Here is a 16,307-nt window from a genome sequence, read left to right on the forward strand (position 1 = left end):
GTCTATCTGACATTACACCACAAAATCTTAAGGATTTCTATTTAAGCATTACATAAAAAGCTTTCATGTTTGATAAGGAACATAACTGAAAAGCAAAATTATAATTGTAATAGTAAATCTGATAATGTCAAAATATATATATATATAAAGTCTATAATGAATAAAATCATAAAATTGGCTCTTTTTTGAACTTTATATTAAAATCAATATTTTCCTGAATACAAATCAAACAGTTCATGTCCTCCAAACCTGTAGTTTTTTTTACGTTTGTCTAGTTTTTACGTCTATTTTCAAACCTGCAGAATTTGGCTTGATTCCTGTTACTGATCTGGAATCATTATAAAGTGGAGTAGAGAGAAAACAGGCAGCTTCTCTAAGTGTCCTGTAGGAGATTTCAAAACCTCAAAGTTTTAGAATGTAAATAAGTTATTTTACTGCAGAAAAAAAAGGATTTTGTATCACCTACACCTGTAGGCTGTATACAGGACAAGGCATTTTAAGGGGTTAAGCAACACTACTTAGGATGCCTACAAAGTGAGCAAGGGTGTCGCCATGTTTCCCTTCTAAAGGGGACGCACCTAAGTAAACAAAAACACCTCTGTAATTCTTCTTCTTCTTAAACCAAAAAAAAAAAAAAAAAAAACATTTTCAGATTTCTCTCCTAAAAATATATTTTTGGGTGATTTTATTTGGGTGAGTAAAGTGCTTTTTTTATTTACACTAAGCTTAAATTTCCAATATTTAGTCTAAGGGTGAGTGAAGTTTCAGTGAAGTTTCAGTGAAGTTTCTTCAGCACTAAGGCTAGGTGCAGCAGCATTAGCATTAGCCACTAACGATATTTAGATGCAAATGCCACCGAACAGAGCCTGACTGAGGAACCCTGATATTCCAGTAACTCCATATTCTGGCATATTCAATTGTTAGAATATTATGGAGGCTATTTTTAAAAAGATTCACCAGATTTTCCTGTCTTGCCCCAAAAAATTAGCATACTTGTTATACGAATTATTCAGTTTGTCACTCCAATTATTGTAAGAAATTTGTGTATTTCAGATCAGAATAATTGTTCTGTCATTTTATTGAAGTTTCGGGTTAGGGGCTGCAATGATTAGTTGCTATAATCGACAATGTTGATTATTTAAATTTGTCGACCACAAATTTCATTGTCGACTAATTGTTAATTTGTAACAGTAGCGCATTACACAAAGTGCTGGGGACAGAAGCGCAATGAGAGATGGGTAAACAGCTCACTCACACAGTTTACTCTCAACTTAGTTTGTGTTTCCAAAAGTGCCCCAACACAACAGATTACATTTTAAATCACTAAATATCAGTACTTTCCACGCTTAAACAACATTCAGATATTTACATGCCAGTTAAATCTCATGTTCTGTTGTTTCTATCGTTTTTAGAGATGGAGGACATCGCAGAATGATTCGTTGACTAATCGACTAATTGAAAAAATAATAGTCAGATTAGTCGACTACCAGGATAATCATAAATTACAGCCCTATATCGGGTGATTAAAGGGTTCTCCCAATTCTTATGGGGAGGATTTCTTCAGCACTAAGGCTAGGTGCAGCAGCATTAGCATTAGCCGCTAACGATATTAGCCACAGCGATATTTAGATCTAAATGCCACCCAATAGATCTTGACTGAGAAACCCTGAGTGTTCCAGTAACTCCATATTCTGGCACATTCAACTGTAAGAATATTATGGAGACTATTTTTAATTAGATTCACCAGATTTTCATGTCTTGCCCCAAAAAATGAGCATACTTGTTATTCGGATTATTCAGTTTGTAACCCCAATAATTGTAAGAAATTAGTTTATTTCAGATCAGAATAATTGTTCTGTCATTCTCTTGACGTATCGGGTGATTAAAGGGTTCTCCCAATTCTTATGGGGAGGATTTCTCCCCTCTAAATAATAGGGTAGGGGTAGGGGTAAGTGGTAGGGCCAAGGGGAGAAATGGGATTGAGCCAAACAGTCCAGGCCAATTTCTCTCAAGATACACTGTTTTTACTTCTATTTCTTTGTGACAAAATTACAGCCAAGTGTCTGTTTTTGCAATTCTAGAACTCTGACCGTGAAAAACATCTTGACGTTAACTGATAATTGGCTCAAACAGTGGAAATTCTGCGAGTGAGTGTTTGAGGTTTTATTTATTGCCAAAAATGTCATTCAAAGCAAAATGCAGAACCAAACATTCTTGAGCAAAGTCCATTTTTTAATGGAAACCATTTCTAAAAGCTGGCAATTATTAAACACACTCTTAAAACTACAGGTCCTTCAAACTGCTCTTAGAGAGACGGGTAGAAGAATCACTTTTGCTTTCATAAATAAACAGGTTTATCTCTTATCTCTATACTTAACTCTTACAAACTAGTATCCTGTCCCATGAACAACGGTGTGAAAAGTATTGATATTTATTACTCTGTATGTAGAAGTATAGATACTAGGGTTTAAAATACTTCAGTAGAAGTATCAACTCAAGCTTTTTACTCTTTAAGTAAAAGTGTAAAATTACTGGACTCAAAACTGCTTAAAATATAAAAGGAAAATAAAAAAATACCATAGTTTCTAGTCCAGGGCTTTACAACCCATTGCAGGTGTGACATTACGTATTAGGGGTGTGACGAGATCTCACGAGATTAAAACGGACGATATTTCTCGTCAGGCTTAAACCTGTCTTGCGGGGGAAAAAAAACAGTTAAGTGTGGACTTTTTAAGAGGGATCTGGCAACACAGTAGAAAGTGAGTGAGAGTAGCTCTCAGCAGAAGAGGAAAATTCAGGTATTTGTATAGAAGATGCTTCTGCTACTTTTAAGTTGTATGTCTGGCTGCATTTTGGCTCCAGTGGAAACAATAAACGGTAACAGAGTGACCAACAAGACACAAACCATATATAAATACTGTAAATAAATCCTACACGTGACTGTTTCATAGACAGCTGTACTAATCCCTTAGCTCTGTACTGTATTTAAAAAAAAAATAAAAACACCATAGTCTTAATATGACTGGTTATGGTTCTGCATAGTTAAATTACAAGAGATTCAGGAGAAAAAAACACAAACCATAGGTTCAATATGACTGGTTGTGGTTTGCACTTATTGTTTGCACTATATAAGACATAGAAAAGTTTTATTTTTATTTTTATTTCTATTTCTTATAGAATCAATGTGTGAGAGAAACCTGTCTGTTAAGTTTGTGTTTTATGATTTTGGCAAATAAAACTCTAGTTTTCAAGCCATTTTTCATTTTTGACGTTTTCGTAAAAAAAAAAAAATTAAATCTCGTCTCGTTCTCTTGAACCCAATATCGTGTCTCGTCTCGTCTCGTGATATTAGTGTCTCGTCACACCCCTACTACATAGGTTTTAAGGTTCTATCATGTAGGTTTAGGTGAGAAGTCTGAAAAAGTTGGTACTTGTCTGAGAGCAGTTCGCTGGCGGTTCTGGAGCGGCGCTGGCGCCGGAGGGTCCGTGAGTCAGGCTCCAGCTGCAGGGTGGGCTGGGAGCTCAGAGTGGTGCTGCTGTGGCCCTGTGCCCCATCCAACTCACTGATTTCCTCCAGCTCAGCAGAACTACAGCAGGAATCGGGTCAGAACATACAAGAGGTCAGCTGACTCTGATCGAACACCAGGTAAAACTTCATTCTTCATACTGAAGAATATGAAGGTTAATGACTGTGAGACACCGGACCCACCTGACAGCACCGCTGATATTAGCATCAGTATCAGTCTCGTCTAAACACGTCTCCAGAGTGGGGGACTCACTGCCCTGAGAGAGCTGGTCATCCATGGGCTCTCTGGTGGACGTCTGTAACACACACACACACACACACACATATTATAATAGGGTAACTTTGGCATATTGATACCCTTTCAACCCACTACAGGTGTAGTCTCCCTCTCTCCTCTCCCAGTGCTGCATATGGGGTCGCATGTAGGGCTGGGTTTCGAAATTCCTGTGAGATAAATACTTATGTTTTTGTAAAATTTATGTACAATTTGTTAAAATTTAGACTCAAAGTTTCGTGTCAGTATCAGATTTTTTTTTTTTTAACGATACCCAGCCCTCGTCGCATGATTGATTCATTGTGTAATGTGATGCTTACACTTATTGTTTAACTGTGAAAGCAAATTAAACCAGAATTTTTTAACTCCTTTGCTGCGGTGAAAAAGTGTGAAATCACCCTAACAAGAGTGAAAACCACTAGGTGGCGTGTATTTGGTGCCGTCATAGACTTTGTATAGCTGGACAGAGCCTCGTCTCTTAAAAGTGAAGCCACCACAGGTCGGGCGCCCCCTGCTGTTCGGTTGCAGAAAGCTGTGTAACCCCACCCATTCCCATAGGTTTCAATGGCAAAACAGACAACTTTCAATCACGTTTTTTTTTTTCAATATACTGTAATTCTACCTGCATTATTTAAATGTAACAGCTAGTGTAACCTCTGCTTATATTGTTACATTTTTATATACCCACAGAATTCGTTTTTTAAAAACGTTATTCAGCTCTATTCAAAAAGTTGTGGTTATTGTAAAAGGGCTGGTTATGGGCGGGACCAATAACAGACCGTCAGCTTCGATCCACTACGCTCTGCAGCCTGTGACCTCGAGGCAGCCCTCAGGGGCGGGGTTATTTAAATGAGTAGGCTGTCTCTCCACAGTCTTTCTCCCTCCTCTGGTCTCTACTGCGCTCTACAGACTCGGGTATCAGGATCGCCAACATGGCGGAAGATTTTGGCTTCATTTTCATTGAATGAATGGGAACGGAGACGCGGCGTCCATCTTTTTTACAGTCTCTGGGTGCAGTTGTGAGTTTGCTCACCTGGTCAATGTTATGGATGAGCATGTAGCGCTCCTCAGACAGAACCGTGGACGTGTCGACGTACTGCTTGGTCAGCATGCTGAGCCACAGCGTGAACCCGTCCACCATGGCCAGAAACAGAACCCAGAGGAACTTTAGGATGTCCAGGATTCTCTGCACCGTATCGCTGCGGGTACCTGGAACAGCATCACAGTTTCTGAGGACAGCAACTTGAACATACAGCGCTGTGAAGACGTATTTGCCTCCTTATAAATTTGTATAAAAAATGTTTTCGCTTTTTTTGGTCATACTTGTGTATTTTTAGACTGTAAAGCTAAATTTGATATCAGATAAAGATAGCCTGAGTAAATATAAAAAGCACTTTTTAAATGATGATATAATTTATTAAGGGACAGAAAGCAATCCAAACCAACCAGCCCCTCCCCCTTTAATTAACTGTCCACATTTTTCACTACTAATTATAACCAGGACTGATTACTGCCAGAACTGTAGAATCAAGAAATCACTTACATAGAATATCTACCGAAAGGCCTTGCGAAATGAATCCAAAAGGGCATGGACAACTCATCCAGGAGGTCACAAAAGAACCCAGAACAACATTTAAAGAACTGCAGGTCTCACTCGCCTCAGTTAAGGTCAGTGTTAAAGATTCAATAATAAGAAAAGACTGTGTGAAAATGGTCTCCATGGCAAAAAAAAAAAAAACATTTGACAAAAAAAAAATAAATAAATAAATGATGATCCCTAGCACTATATATTCTGTGAACTTTTCAGAAGGTGTGTGTGTGTCCTGTTGTTGTACATATGGTGTAAAGTAGCATAGTGGTGCTAGTGTTATGGTCTGGGGGAGCTTTGATGCTTCAAAAAAATGTCAGCTCAGGTGACACTTGGGTTCTGCAGCAGGACAAAGATCCATAGCACACAAACAAGAGTCCACCTCTGAATGGCTTAAAAAAAAAAAAAAAACTAAATGAAGTTTTAAAGTCCATATTTGTGGGTGGAGCTTGGGTAGGTTGATTGGTAGATTCATTTTGACATGAACATGAATTTTATCTCACAGGTGAGTAATTTACCTGACTCCTCCCCTTCCTCTCCCAGCTCCTCCTCTTCTATTTGAGACCCGTGCTCCTCAAAAACAGCCCCCGCCTCCTCTCCATCACCTCCTGAGTAAATGAAAAGGAGAGCAATGCATTATGACAACATATAACAATGTTATAAAATGTTATAACAATAATAAATAAATATAACAGTTATAACAGTCATAAATAAAGATATAAAAAAAGATATAAACTAGTGATCTTTTTTTGCACAGTGTAATCTGACCCCTGCCAACTTTTAGAGATTCTGTAATAAATACAATCTTTACACATATGATTTAGAGTATAACATAATATATACAGTTGCAAGAAAAAGCATCTAATCCTTTACTTGAATTTTTGCAAAGATTGGTCCTTAAATGTGTTCTGACCTTCATCTAAATCACAACAATAGACAAACACAGTCTGCTAAAACTAATACCACAAAAAAAAAAAAAAAACACACACACACCAGTTTTGGGTTTGCTGTTCTTAAGAAGCATTGCTTGATGTGAATCATGCCTCACACTTAAGAAAAGAGCTCTTAGAAGACCTACATTCAAGAATTGCTGACTTGTGTAAAGCTGGAAAGGGTTACAAAAGTATCTCTAAAAGTCTTGATGTTCATGTGTCCACGGTAAGACAGACGGTTTACAAATGGAGAAAGTTCAGCACTGTTACTGGAGCTGCTCTCTCTCTAGGCATGGTGGTAAAGTCCTGTAAAGATGACTGTAAGAGCACAGCGCAGAATGATCAATGAGGTGAGGAAGAATCCTAGAGTGTCAGCTAAAGACTTAGAGAAATCTCTGGCACGTCTCCAAATCTACAATAAGGAATGTGTGTGTGTGCGTGTGTGTATGGATGTGTGGGTGGACCTGAGGCCTGTGATCCGGCTTGTTGTCTCTCTCTCTCCAGTCTCTGCTCTCTCTGTCTCCTCTGTCGTTCACGGAGAGCATGTTTAGCACTGCTCACCCACGCCTGATACGCCAGCTATAGAAAACACACACACATTGTAAGCATCTCAGCTTGGTTGTAAGAATTTCTGAATTAGAATTTAATTTGCTGAGTATCAAAATCTCAGGAAGTGCTTGGTATTGCATGCATGCTCACAATAGGGGGATGACCATTTTAATGGCCTGGGGGAAGTATGCAACAGCCAGTATTCAGTAATGTGTACACTGTCTCTTTAAAAGACTCTTATGCTAAATGCACGGGGCATGTGTGTAGCCTGCATAGTGGTAGCAAGACAGTGAATATAGAGAGTGTGTGTGTGTGTGTGTGTGTGTGTGTGTGTGTGTGTGTTACCTGAAAGGCAGTCTGTTTGGGTTGTTTCTGCTCTCCCATTGAGAAGTCCTCCTCCTCGCCGCTGTCCGACTCAAACAGGTAATAATCTCCAGAATGAAGAACTACAACAGAGATTCACACACAGTGTATCAATCTTTCACTGCTGAGCACAGATTCACAACACACACTGTAAAAACACACAATCAATAATCAGACTAGCCAATATAGAGCTCAGGGGGAAAAAAATAAGAGACCACTTAAAAATAATGAGTTTCTTTGATTTTAGCAAATTGAAAACCTCTGGAATATAATCAAGAGGAAGATGGATGATCACAAGCCATCAAACCAAACTGAACTGCTTGAATTTTTGCACCAGGAGTAAAGCAGCATAAAGTTATCCAAAAGCAGTGTGTAAGACTGGTGGAGGAGATTATGATGCCAAGATGCATGAAAACTGTGATTAAAAACCATCAGGGTTATTAAACCAAATATTGATTTCGGAACTCTTTATGAATATAAATGATGCATTATTGGGGTCTGAAATCTATGCATCCTTTTTGTTATTCCAGCCATTTTTCATTTTCTGTAATTTGCAATGCAATATTTTTATACAGAATTTAGGAGAAATGTTGTCTGTAGTTTATAGAAAAAAAAAACAACAATGTTCATTTTACTCAAACATAAACCTATAAATATAAAAATCAGAGAAACTGATTCAGAGGTGGTCTCTTATTTTTTTCCAGAGCTGTATGTACTTTTTAAAAAAATCTAATATGTTTTAATTATTTTACTGGCATTTAATAACAACAACACACTGTAAGTTTGTAAAGCTTGTGTTTGTGTGTGTGTATGTGTGTGTGTGTGTGTGTGTACCAGTAGCATGGTCTATCCAGGGTCGGTGCCACTCTTTGTGTTTGGAGGTCTTCCTCTCCTTCCTCTGTTTCCTCTCCAGCTCCTCCTGAGACTCTGAGTGAAGAACAGTAGAGCAGATATGAGGATCTCATCACACTTACAAGATTGTGTTTTTTTCTGACAGACTGTAATACACTACAACAAGTGTAGGGGGCGCTCTATAATACTCTATAAGGTTTATATGTTTCATTAAGTTTTTCTGACATACTGTAATACACTACAGGAAGTGTAGGGGGCGCTTTATAATACTCTATAAGGTTCATATGATTTATATAGTCATTCTGAGAATCTGTAATACACTTTAGCAAGAGTAGGGGGCGCTCTATAATATTATATAAGATTCATATGGTTCATAAAGTCATTCTGACAGACTGTAATACACTACAGCAAGAGTAGGGGGCGCTCCATAATATTAAATAAGGTTCAAAAGATTCATATGGTCATTCTGACAGACTGTATTAAGCTACAGCAAGTGTAGGGGGCGCTCTATAATATTATATAAAGATCATATGATTCATATTGTCATTGTGACAGACTGTAATACACTTTAGCAAGTGTAGGGGGAGCTCTATAATACTCTATAAGGTTCATATAATTCATATGGTCATTCTGACAGACTGTAATATACTACAGCAAGAGTAGGTGGTGCTCTATAATACTCTATATGGGTCATATGATTCATATGGTCATTCTGACAGACTGTAATACACTACAGCAACTGCAGGGGGTGCTCTATAATACTCTATAAGGTTCATATGATTCACATGATCCTTCTGACAGACTGTAATACACTATATTATATATGGTTCATATGCCTTATATGGTCATTCTGACAGACTGTAATACACTTTAGCAAGTGCAGGGGGTGCTCTATACTACTATATAAGGTTCATATGATTCATATGGTCATTCTGACAGACTGTAATACACCACAGCAAGAGTAGGGGGCGCTCTGTAAGACTCTATATGGTTCATATGAATATTAATAAGGTTCAGATTAAACATACTGACTTTAACAAACTTGATGGAACAAAATTAGTTGTTTAACCCTTTAAAAGCCGAGACTAATTGATTTAAAAGATTATTATTAACTACAGGTTTAACAGGGGAGATGTATGTATGGTGATTTTATACCTGTCGGCTGTTCTTCTCTTTCAGATGGTTTCCGACCTTCTTTATACTTCTGCTGTTTATCACGGATTCGCTGCATCCTGTAGAGATATCAAACACACACACTGATACACTTACTGTACACTAACTGTACTACACCATGTCCAAAACACAACATAGATATTGTAATATATTTTGTTACGCTAAACCCAAATTATGTGTAGTGTATATGATAATGTCCAGAACTCACGAGTTCTTCAGCTGCTGGATGGATTTCTTCTCTGCCTGCTTGTGGAAACGCATGTTCTTTATGATGCTGGCTCTGAACAGCTCGAAACCCCTGTACACACACACACACATAGAAAACACATTACATACAGCTTAAGCAAACACAATCAATTAATCAAGCCAATTACCCAACCCGCTCATTAGGACTCCCCCGATCACTAGGAGGGTGAAGACGAACACATGCTTCCTCCAATACATGTGAAGTCAGCCACCGCTTTTTTTCGAGCTGCTGTTGATGCAGCATTACCGAGTACTTGGAGGAAAGCACAGCGACCCGGCTCCGATACATCAGCTCAAAGACGCCCTGTGCTGCAGACATCACCCTAGGAGAGAGCGCCATCTACCCACCTAGAGGGAGCAGAGCAAATTATGCTCCCTCTGAGCGCCGGCAGCTTGATGGCAAAGCTGCATGAGCGGGGGTTTGAACCTCCGACCTCCCGCCCATTGTGGCAGCGCTTTAGACCGCTGGACCACTCTGCGCCACTAATATGGTTTTACTGGTTTAGCACTGGTCTGAAAGGTTCCAGGGGAGAAAAAGCTGGTCAAATTGGGTAAGCTGGTTGAAAAGTTTTTTTTTTTTTTTTACCTTTTGACTAATATAATCGCAGGTTTTCATTTAATTTTGTTGATGTAACTGGTCACTAAGCCTGTGAACTAGCATGGTTTAGGCGTTGACCAGTATAACAACATGACCAAGCTGGTGGATCAGCACCGAGCTCCAGACTAACACCGTCCCAGTATCCCAGAAACGATAAAAAAAAAAAAATGATTAAAGCTCTTTCAGGATAGAGCGTTTCCATGTGGTAAACGAATGATGAGGAAACCACTGATTGAACTACGACTGGGAGTTTTTAATTTGCTTAGTGTACAGTCTGTTTAAAGACCCCACGTTTCAACACAGGGTCAACAATGAAATAACTGCGACTGGTGGATTGCCATGTCAGTCAACTGTGGAGCTTCAAAAGTGGCAACTGTAATCAGGGAAACTGCACAACTCACTGGCTAATGGTGGATGAGTAGATGTGGATGGATGTCAATGTACCAGGGAAAAAAAAAAAAACTATTGATGAAATTATGGCAGTAAAAAATATACAATTAAATACAACGTTAACGTTAAAAATGCATTTAAACATTTTGGGACATATGATTTTAAGTTTATGGCAGCTAACAGAAAGCTTTGGGATGGTTCTAGGACAGTTCTGGTGCTGGTCAACCAGTATAACTAATCTGTTTACCAGTATAATTGATTAGTTGGGTCTATAGCAAGCAAACCAATGCCGTTAGAGTAAAGTGCCATAAAGCTGGATACATATTAAAGCAACTGGGGAAGAGATTAACACTAAGATTGGAGAAAGTTAATTAAATTTTTTCTCTCACTTAATGTTACTAGAGGCTGCTAAAGTAGTTAAACAAGATTTCTCATGTTTAGCGAACCAGTTACCATTAGCATTTCCCCCACAAGATTTCGCTTTCACCTTAAATTCCACCTTAAATGTGGCAGCTCAACCAGAAGATCCAAAACAAGGCACAGTTTTAGCCAAGCTAACGTTAGCAACAAGTTCTAGTTAGGCTACTAGAGGCTGCTAGAGTAGTTAAACAAGATCTGCTTATATCTCACTCGCGTTTAGTGAGTTTTCCATTTCACCTTAATTAACGTTGCGTGCAAGTGGTTACATTACCTACACTGATATCGTATTATTAAATAATTAAATTAAATTAATAATACAATTAATGTAAAATGTTAATTCTTTGTGTAAACACTAACAGCATTAGTAAAAGACAGTTTAATTTATTATACAATGTGCTGGAAATCAAATTTGGCCTTTTCACCCATTTTTATCTGATTAATAATTGATTCATTTGTTGATTTTTTTTTTCATTAATCAGATAAAAGGGAAAAAATCTAAGTAATTGTTAGTTACAGCCCTCCAGTAAACTCCCACCTGGAGGCCTGGCGTGCTGAAGCCTGCAGGTCCGCGGTCACGTGCAGGAAGTAGAAGCTGAGGAAGACTCTCCTCTGCAGCAGGAGGAAGAAGAAGCAGATACTGTCCCAGATAATACCAGCTTCCTCTACCGGCAGACTGCACTCCTTATCATTCAGAGACGCAGCTGTGGATCACAACACCATATATATTTTACAGTCTACTGAAGCTCACAAACATCTCATATAAATACATATATTTAGTTTAGTGGTCGAGGGGGTCGTTCACCCTCTTGGTGTTGGGTTAGATGGTTAATAAGGGCTTCACTAGTGGGGGAGAACCACTGCCTGTTGCAGTTATTCTCATATGGCCTACATCAATATGGTTTAGCCTTATGATTCCTGACCACATTGTACAATACACACTTAACTTATAATTTATATAAATAATGATTTTTTAATACATTTTTTAATAGAAGTTTGATGAACTTACGATCGTAGTAGTCTTTCACTGTGCAGACCAGACTGAAGAGCTGAATCACCCAGCAGAAACGAGCCTGCATATCAGCTACAAACACACACGCCAGAATCTGCACACACACACACACACACACACAATGGTTAATAAAGACTCACAGCCATCCAGAAACAAGTCTTTCTGTCTAGTAATTTTGTGTGTGTATGGTGTGTGTATAGTGTGGGTGGGTGTGTGGGTGTGTGTGTGTGTGTGTGTGTGTGTGTACTCACAGACAGGATGTTCTTGGAGATGATGACAGTGACGTTGTAGATGATGAGACAGTCCCACATCAGCAGGCGGGTGCAGGAGCGTTTGATGAGCAGTCGGGTTCCGAACAGCAGGAAGAAGAAAGAGGCCAGCAGATACCCCAACCCAAACACACTGATCCGAGTAGAACCCGTGACAAACACCACCGCCAACACAAACCAGAACATGTAGCGGAACACCAGAACCTTCATCATGTCCAAATACGACCTGAGAGAGAGAGAGAGAGAGAGAGAGATACAGAGAAAGAGAGAGAGAGAGATGCTTTTTCAGGCTTTTACTGTAGCCTCTTTCAGTTAATTTTGGGTTTACTCCCTTCAGTCTCCTCTTTTATCTTCCTTACGTGTATAGATCTTAATAAATAATAATCATAAATAAATTAAACAGTTGAATTAACATTTTTTTTACCAACACGATTTACATTTGTTTATATTTTTTGATTATGAAAAATCACATATTATTTTTCAATGACTTAGGAAGTTAAACAATAACAAAAATAAGTTCTAATAAATAATATAAGGTTGCATAAAATTTAGCAAGGGCAAAAGACAACTAAATGCATTCAGTTTCCTTTTGATAACGTCTCAATACGTTCTAACAGCTTAAAGTGTATTGCAGTGGTATGTATGTAAGGAAATTATTTTTGGAGTTGGGTTAACAATTCCACACCATCCACACAATACATCAAAGGAAGCTGATATTTTAAAAGCATGTGTCAGAATGAGAAACTCCTGCATGAATGCGGCAGGGCTGCAGGTGGCGCTGCAGTGGGTGCAGTAAGTAATGAGGCAGTACCTGCAGTTGATGAAGTTGGGGGCGGGGTTAAAGGGCAGTCCGTCCATGGGGTCGGGGTTATCGTTGTTCTCTCCGCCCAACACCATCCACTCCTCCTTCTTCTCGTTCTCAAACACCTTCCACTGCTGAGACGCACACATCAGCAGCAGGAAGTCCGCTACACACACACACACACACACACAAACAATATAATTTACATTTAAAATGTTCACACAGCATCTGAGTGTATTACGGGTGGGAATCAGGGCATGATTTCATGATACAATATTTTCACAATATGATGCCCACGATAACGATGATATCACAATACTGTGATACTGTAATAATCGATATATCACAAGACAGTTCTCTTTGATATGTTACTTAAGAGGATAAAATCAGTGTTCTTAAGTCTCATGCTTTGAGCGTGTGACACACGCACCTCAGCGAGTTCACACGCTCACACGCCACACATGGTGTTTCTCACGCTTGCCAAACCATCGGCTGTATATTATAATGTACTCTCGTTGAGCCAATCAGAATATAGATCACTCTGTTGTTAGGCAGACCTAGTCAAAGAGGGTGGAGTTTCAGCCAGAGTGTCAGGCGCGAAGAACAGTCCAGTTCAAAAGTTCTGAAACACAAGTCGGTGAACAACTGAAGGAGAACGGCAACACCGCCATGTTTAACAACCAGTATTCTTCACCTCTGGTTTATTTACCCTATTCATTTGATTTTAGCGCCACCATGTGGAGTAATGAAACCGTAACTTTAGTAATTCAGACTCATAGTTTAGATAGTTTGGATCGCCTTTGTTTCAAAAAATTATCAATCAGACTACACACATACAGCTCTGGTAAAAAAAAAAAAAAATTATAAGAGACCACTTCAGTTTCTGAATCAGCTTCTCTAATTTAGCTATTACTGAAACATAGAGGTATGTGTTTGAGTAAAATGAAAATTGTTTTCTTCTATAAACTACAGACAATATTTCTCCCAAATTCCAAATAAAAATATTGTCATTTAGAGGATTTATTTACAGAAAATGAGAAATAACTGAAATCAAAAAAGATGCAGAGCTTTCAGACCTCAAATAATGCAAAGAAAACAAGTTCATATTCATAAAGTTTTAAGAGTTCAGAAATCAATATTTGGTGGAATAACCCTGGTTTTTGAACACAGTTTTCATGTATCTTGGCATCATGTTCTCCTCCACCAGTCTTACACACTGCTTTTAGATAATTTTATGCCTTTACTCCTGGTGCTAAAATTCAAGTTCATCCATCTTCCTCTTGATTATATTCCAGAGGTTTTCAATTTGGTAAAATCAAAGAAACTCATCGGACAGTTCTGCTAAAGCTTTTCTCCTTACCGATGAGGTTTCTGGAGTTGGGGATGGTGTAGAAGTCGGGCAGGTAGATCCATTTGATCAGAGCTGAGTTGATGGTGACTGAGGTTTTCCATCTCCATGGATAATCTATAAAATATACAGGCACATATACAGTAAAAATAAAGCAGTTAAACTGAATAATACCTTTAACAGACTTAACTAACTAAGGATATACAGTTAAATTACAGAAATAATACGCTTCTTTCCCTGGTAACATTAGCTAGCTCGCTGCTTATGTTAGCTAGCTCTCCGCTAACCTTACTTCTTTCCTGGTAACATTAGCTAGCTCGCTGCTTATGTTAGCTAGCTCTCCGCTAACCTTACTTCTTTCCCTGGTAACATTAGCTAGCTCGCTGCTAATGTTAGCTAGCTCTCCACTAACCTTACTTCTTTCCCTGGTAACATTAGCTAGCTCGCTGCTTATGTTAGCTAGCTCTCCGCTAACCTTACTTCTTTCCCTGGTAACATTAGCTAGCTCGCTGCTAATGTTAGCTAGCTCTCCGCTAACCTTACTTCTTTCCTGGTAACATTAGCTAGCTCGCTGCTTATGTTAGCTAGCTCTCCGCTAACCTTACTTCTTTCCCTGGTAACATTAGCTAGCTCTCTGCTAATGTTAGCTAGCTCTCCGCTAACCTTACTTCTTTCCCTGGTAACATTAGCTAGCTCGCTGCTAATGTTAGCTAGCTCTCTGCTAATCTTAGTTCTCTCTCCTGTAATGTAGCTAACTTGCCACACAAGTTAACATGTGCTTTTTTAGCAGCATTGAACGCACCATCTAAAATGTTAATACCTACAGCAAATTTACAGTAAATTTAAGACAATTTAAGACCCTAAATACCCAGATTTTCATTTAAGATTTTTTAAAGACCCGCAGAAACCTTGTTACACCTCTCTAGTAAATGTCTGGCATAGTTATATTGTTGTGTTTAAATAAAAATAAATTGATGTTAGAGAATTTTGGTTGGTGGACGTTAGACTGACCAATGCAGAGAGCCGGAGGGATGCCCACACACAGGATGTACTGGTAGATCATGAAGATGACGAGGAATAGACAGTATTTGGACCAGATTTTGGCGATGGCCGCTCGCCGCCGCCTCACCATGATCGCTACCAACCAGCAGCCGTGGAAAATGACCAGGAAGTTCATACGCTGGCCAATCACATTCACCGTCATCAAAAAGCAGATCTAATGAAGGAAAGGAAGGAAAGGAAGAGCAAAATATATTTTAAGAATTCTATCATTTTAGAATAGCTACTAAGTGATAAACCTTACATAAGTACCAGTCAAAAGTTTGGACACACCTCTTCTTATTCAAATGATTCTCTTTATTTCTTTATTTAATTTATTTTCTACGTTGTAGATTAATATTAAAAACATAAAAACAATTAAGGGACACATATTGAATTACATAGTAAACAGTAAAAAAAAAAAGTATTAGTCCTCCACCTGACCCAATACTCTGATCTAAACCTGATGAACTGAGATGGTGATTTGAGGTGATTTAATTGGGATGAGCTGGAGCTTCACAGCGTGAAGGAAAAGCAGTAAGTATTGTTCAGCACCTCCAGAAACTCCTTCCTTCAAGACGCTGAGAAAACTATTCCAGGTGACTCTCCCTCATGAAGACACTGAGATTAAAATACCAAAAGTGTGCAGATCTGTCCTCAAAGATAAATGTGATACAATAATACGCGAGAGTAAGTGCTATAACGTATAAATATTGGCACACACGTTATAGTACGAACCTCTAGTGTATTATTGCGATTATACCACAGTTCCATTATCACTGTTTATTGAAAGATTTTGAGGTAAGGAGGACGAGAAAATATAAAAACTCCGCAAGTTAAAATACAGTAGTACCCTTGCTGCTCTGTTTGTAGCTGTAGCACTGTTTGGTTTATAAGCGCTTACCTGTATGTGGCGGAGTAATACATGGA

General features: G+C 38.6%; 1 protein-coding gene across 2 annotated transcripts in view; it reads right to left on the reverse strand.

Moving 5' to 3' along the window:
- piezo1 (piezo-type mechanosensitive ion channel component 1) overlaps positions 1–16,307 on the reverse strand; it is a 193,781-nt gene that overhangs the window by 36,724 nt on the left and 140,750 nt on the right. For both annotated transcript variants that reach the window (XM_049471026.1, XM_049471025.1), the window contains 15 exons: positions 15,351–15,555; positions 14,352–14,456; positions 13,001–13,157; positions 12,172–12,415; positions 11,918–12,014; positions 11,447–11,612; positions 9,466–9,555; positions 9,240–9,316; positions 8,067–8,159; positions 7,215–7,315; positions 6,785–6,899; positions 5,907–5,996; positions 4,834–5,009; positions 3,710–3,822; positions 3,432–3,587 (listed from right to left, as the gene is read on the reverse strand). In XM_049471026.1, the coding sequence (XP_049326983.1) occupies positions 3,432–3,587; positions 3,710–3,822; positions 4,834–5,009; positions 5,907–5,996; positions 6,785–6,899; positions 7,215–7,315; positions 8,067–8,159; positions 9,240–9,316; positions 9,466–9,555; positions 11,447–11,612; positions 11,918–12,014; positions 12,172–12,415; positions 13,001–13,157; positions 14,352–14,456; positions 15,351–15,555 (1,985 nt within the window). The remainder of the gene's footprint in view (positions 1–3,431; positions 3,588–3,709; positions 3,823–4,833; positions 5,010–5,906; positions 5,997–6,784; positions 6,900–7,214; positions 7,316–8,066; positions 8,160–9,239; positions 9,317–9,465; positions 9,556–11,446; positions 11,613–11,917; positions 12,015–12,171; positions 12,416–13,000; positions 13,158–14,351; positions 14,457–15,350; positions 15,556–16,307) is intronic.

The sequence above is a fragment of the Astyanax mexicanus genome, chromosome 23, assembly GCF_023375975.1.
Source record: "Astyanax mexicanus isolate ESR-SI-001 chromosome 23, AstMex3_surface, whole genome shotgun sequence".
NCBI classification, from domain to species: Eukaryota; Metazoa; Chordata; class Actinopteri; order Characiformes; family Acestrorhamphidae; genus Astyanax; species Astyanax mexicanus.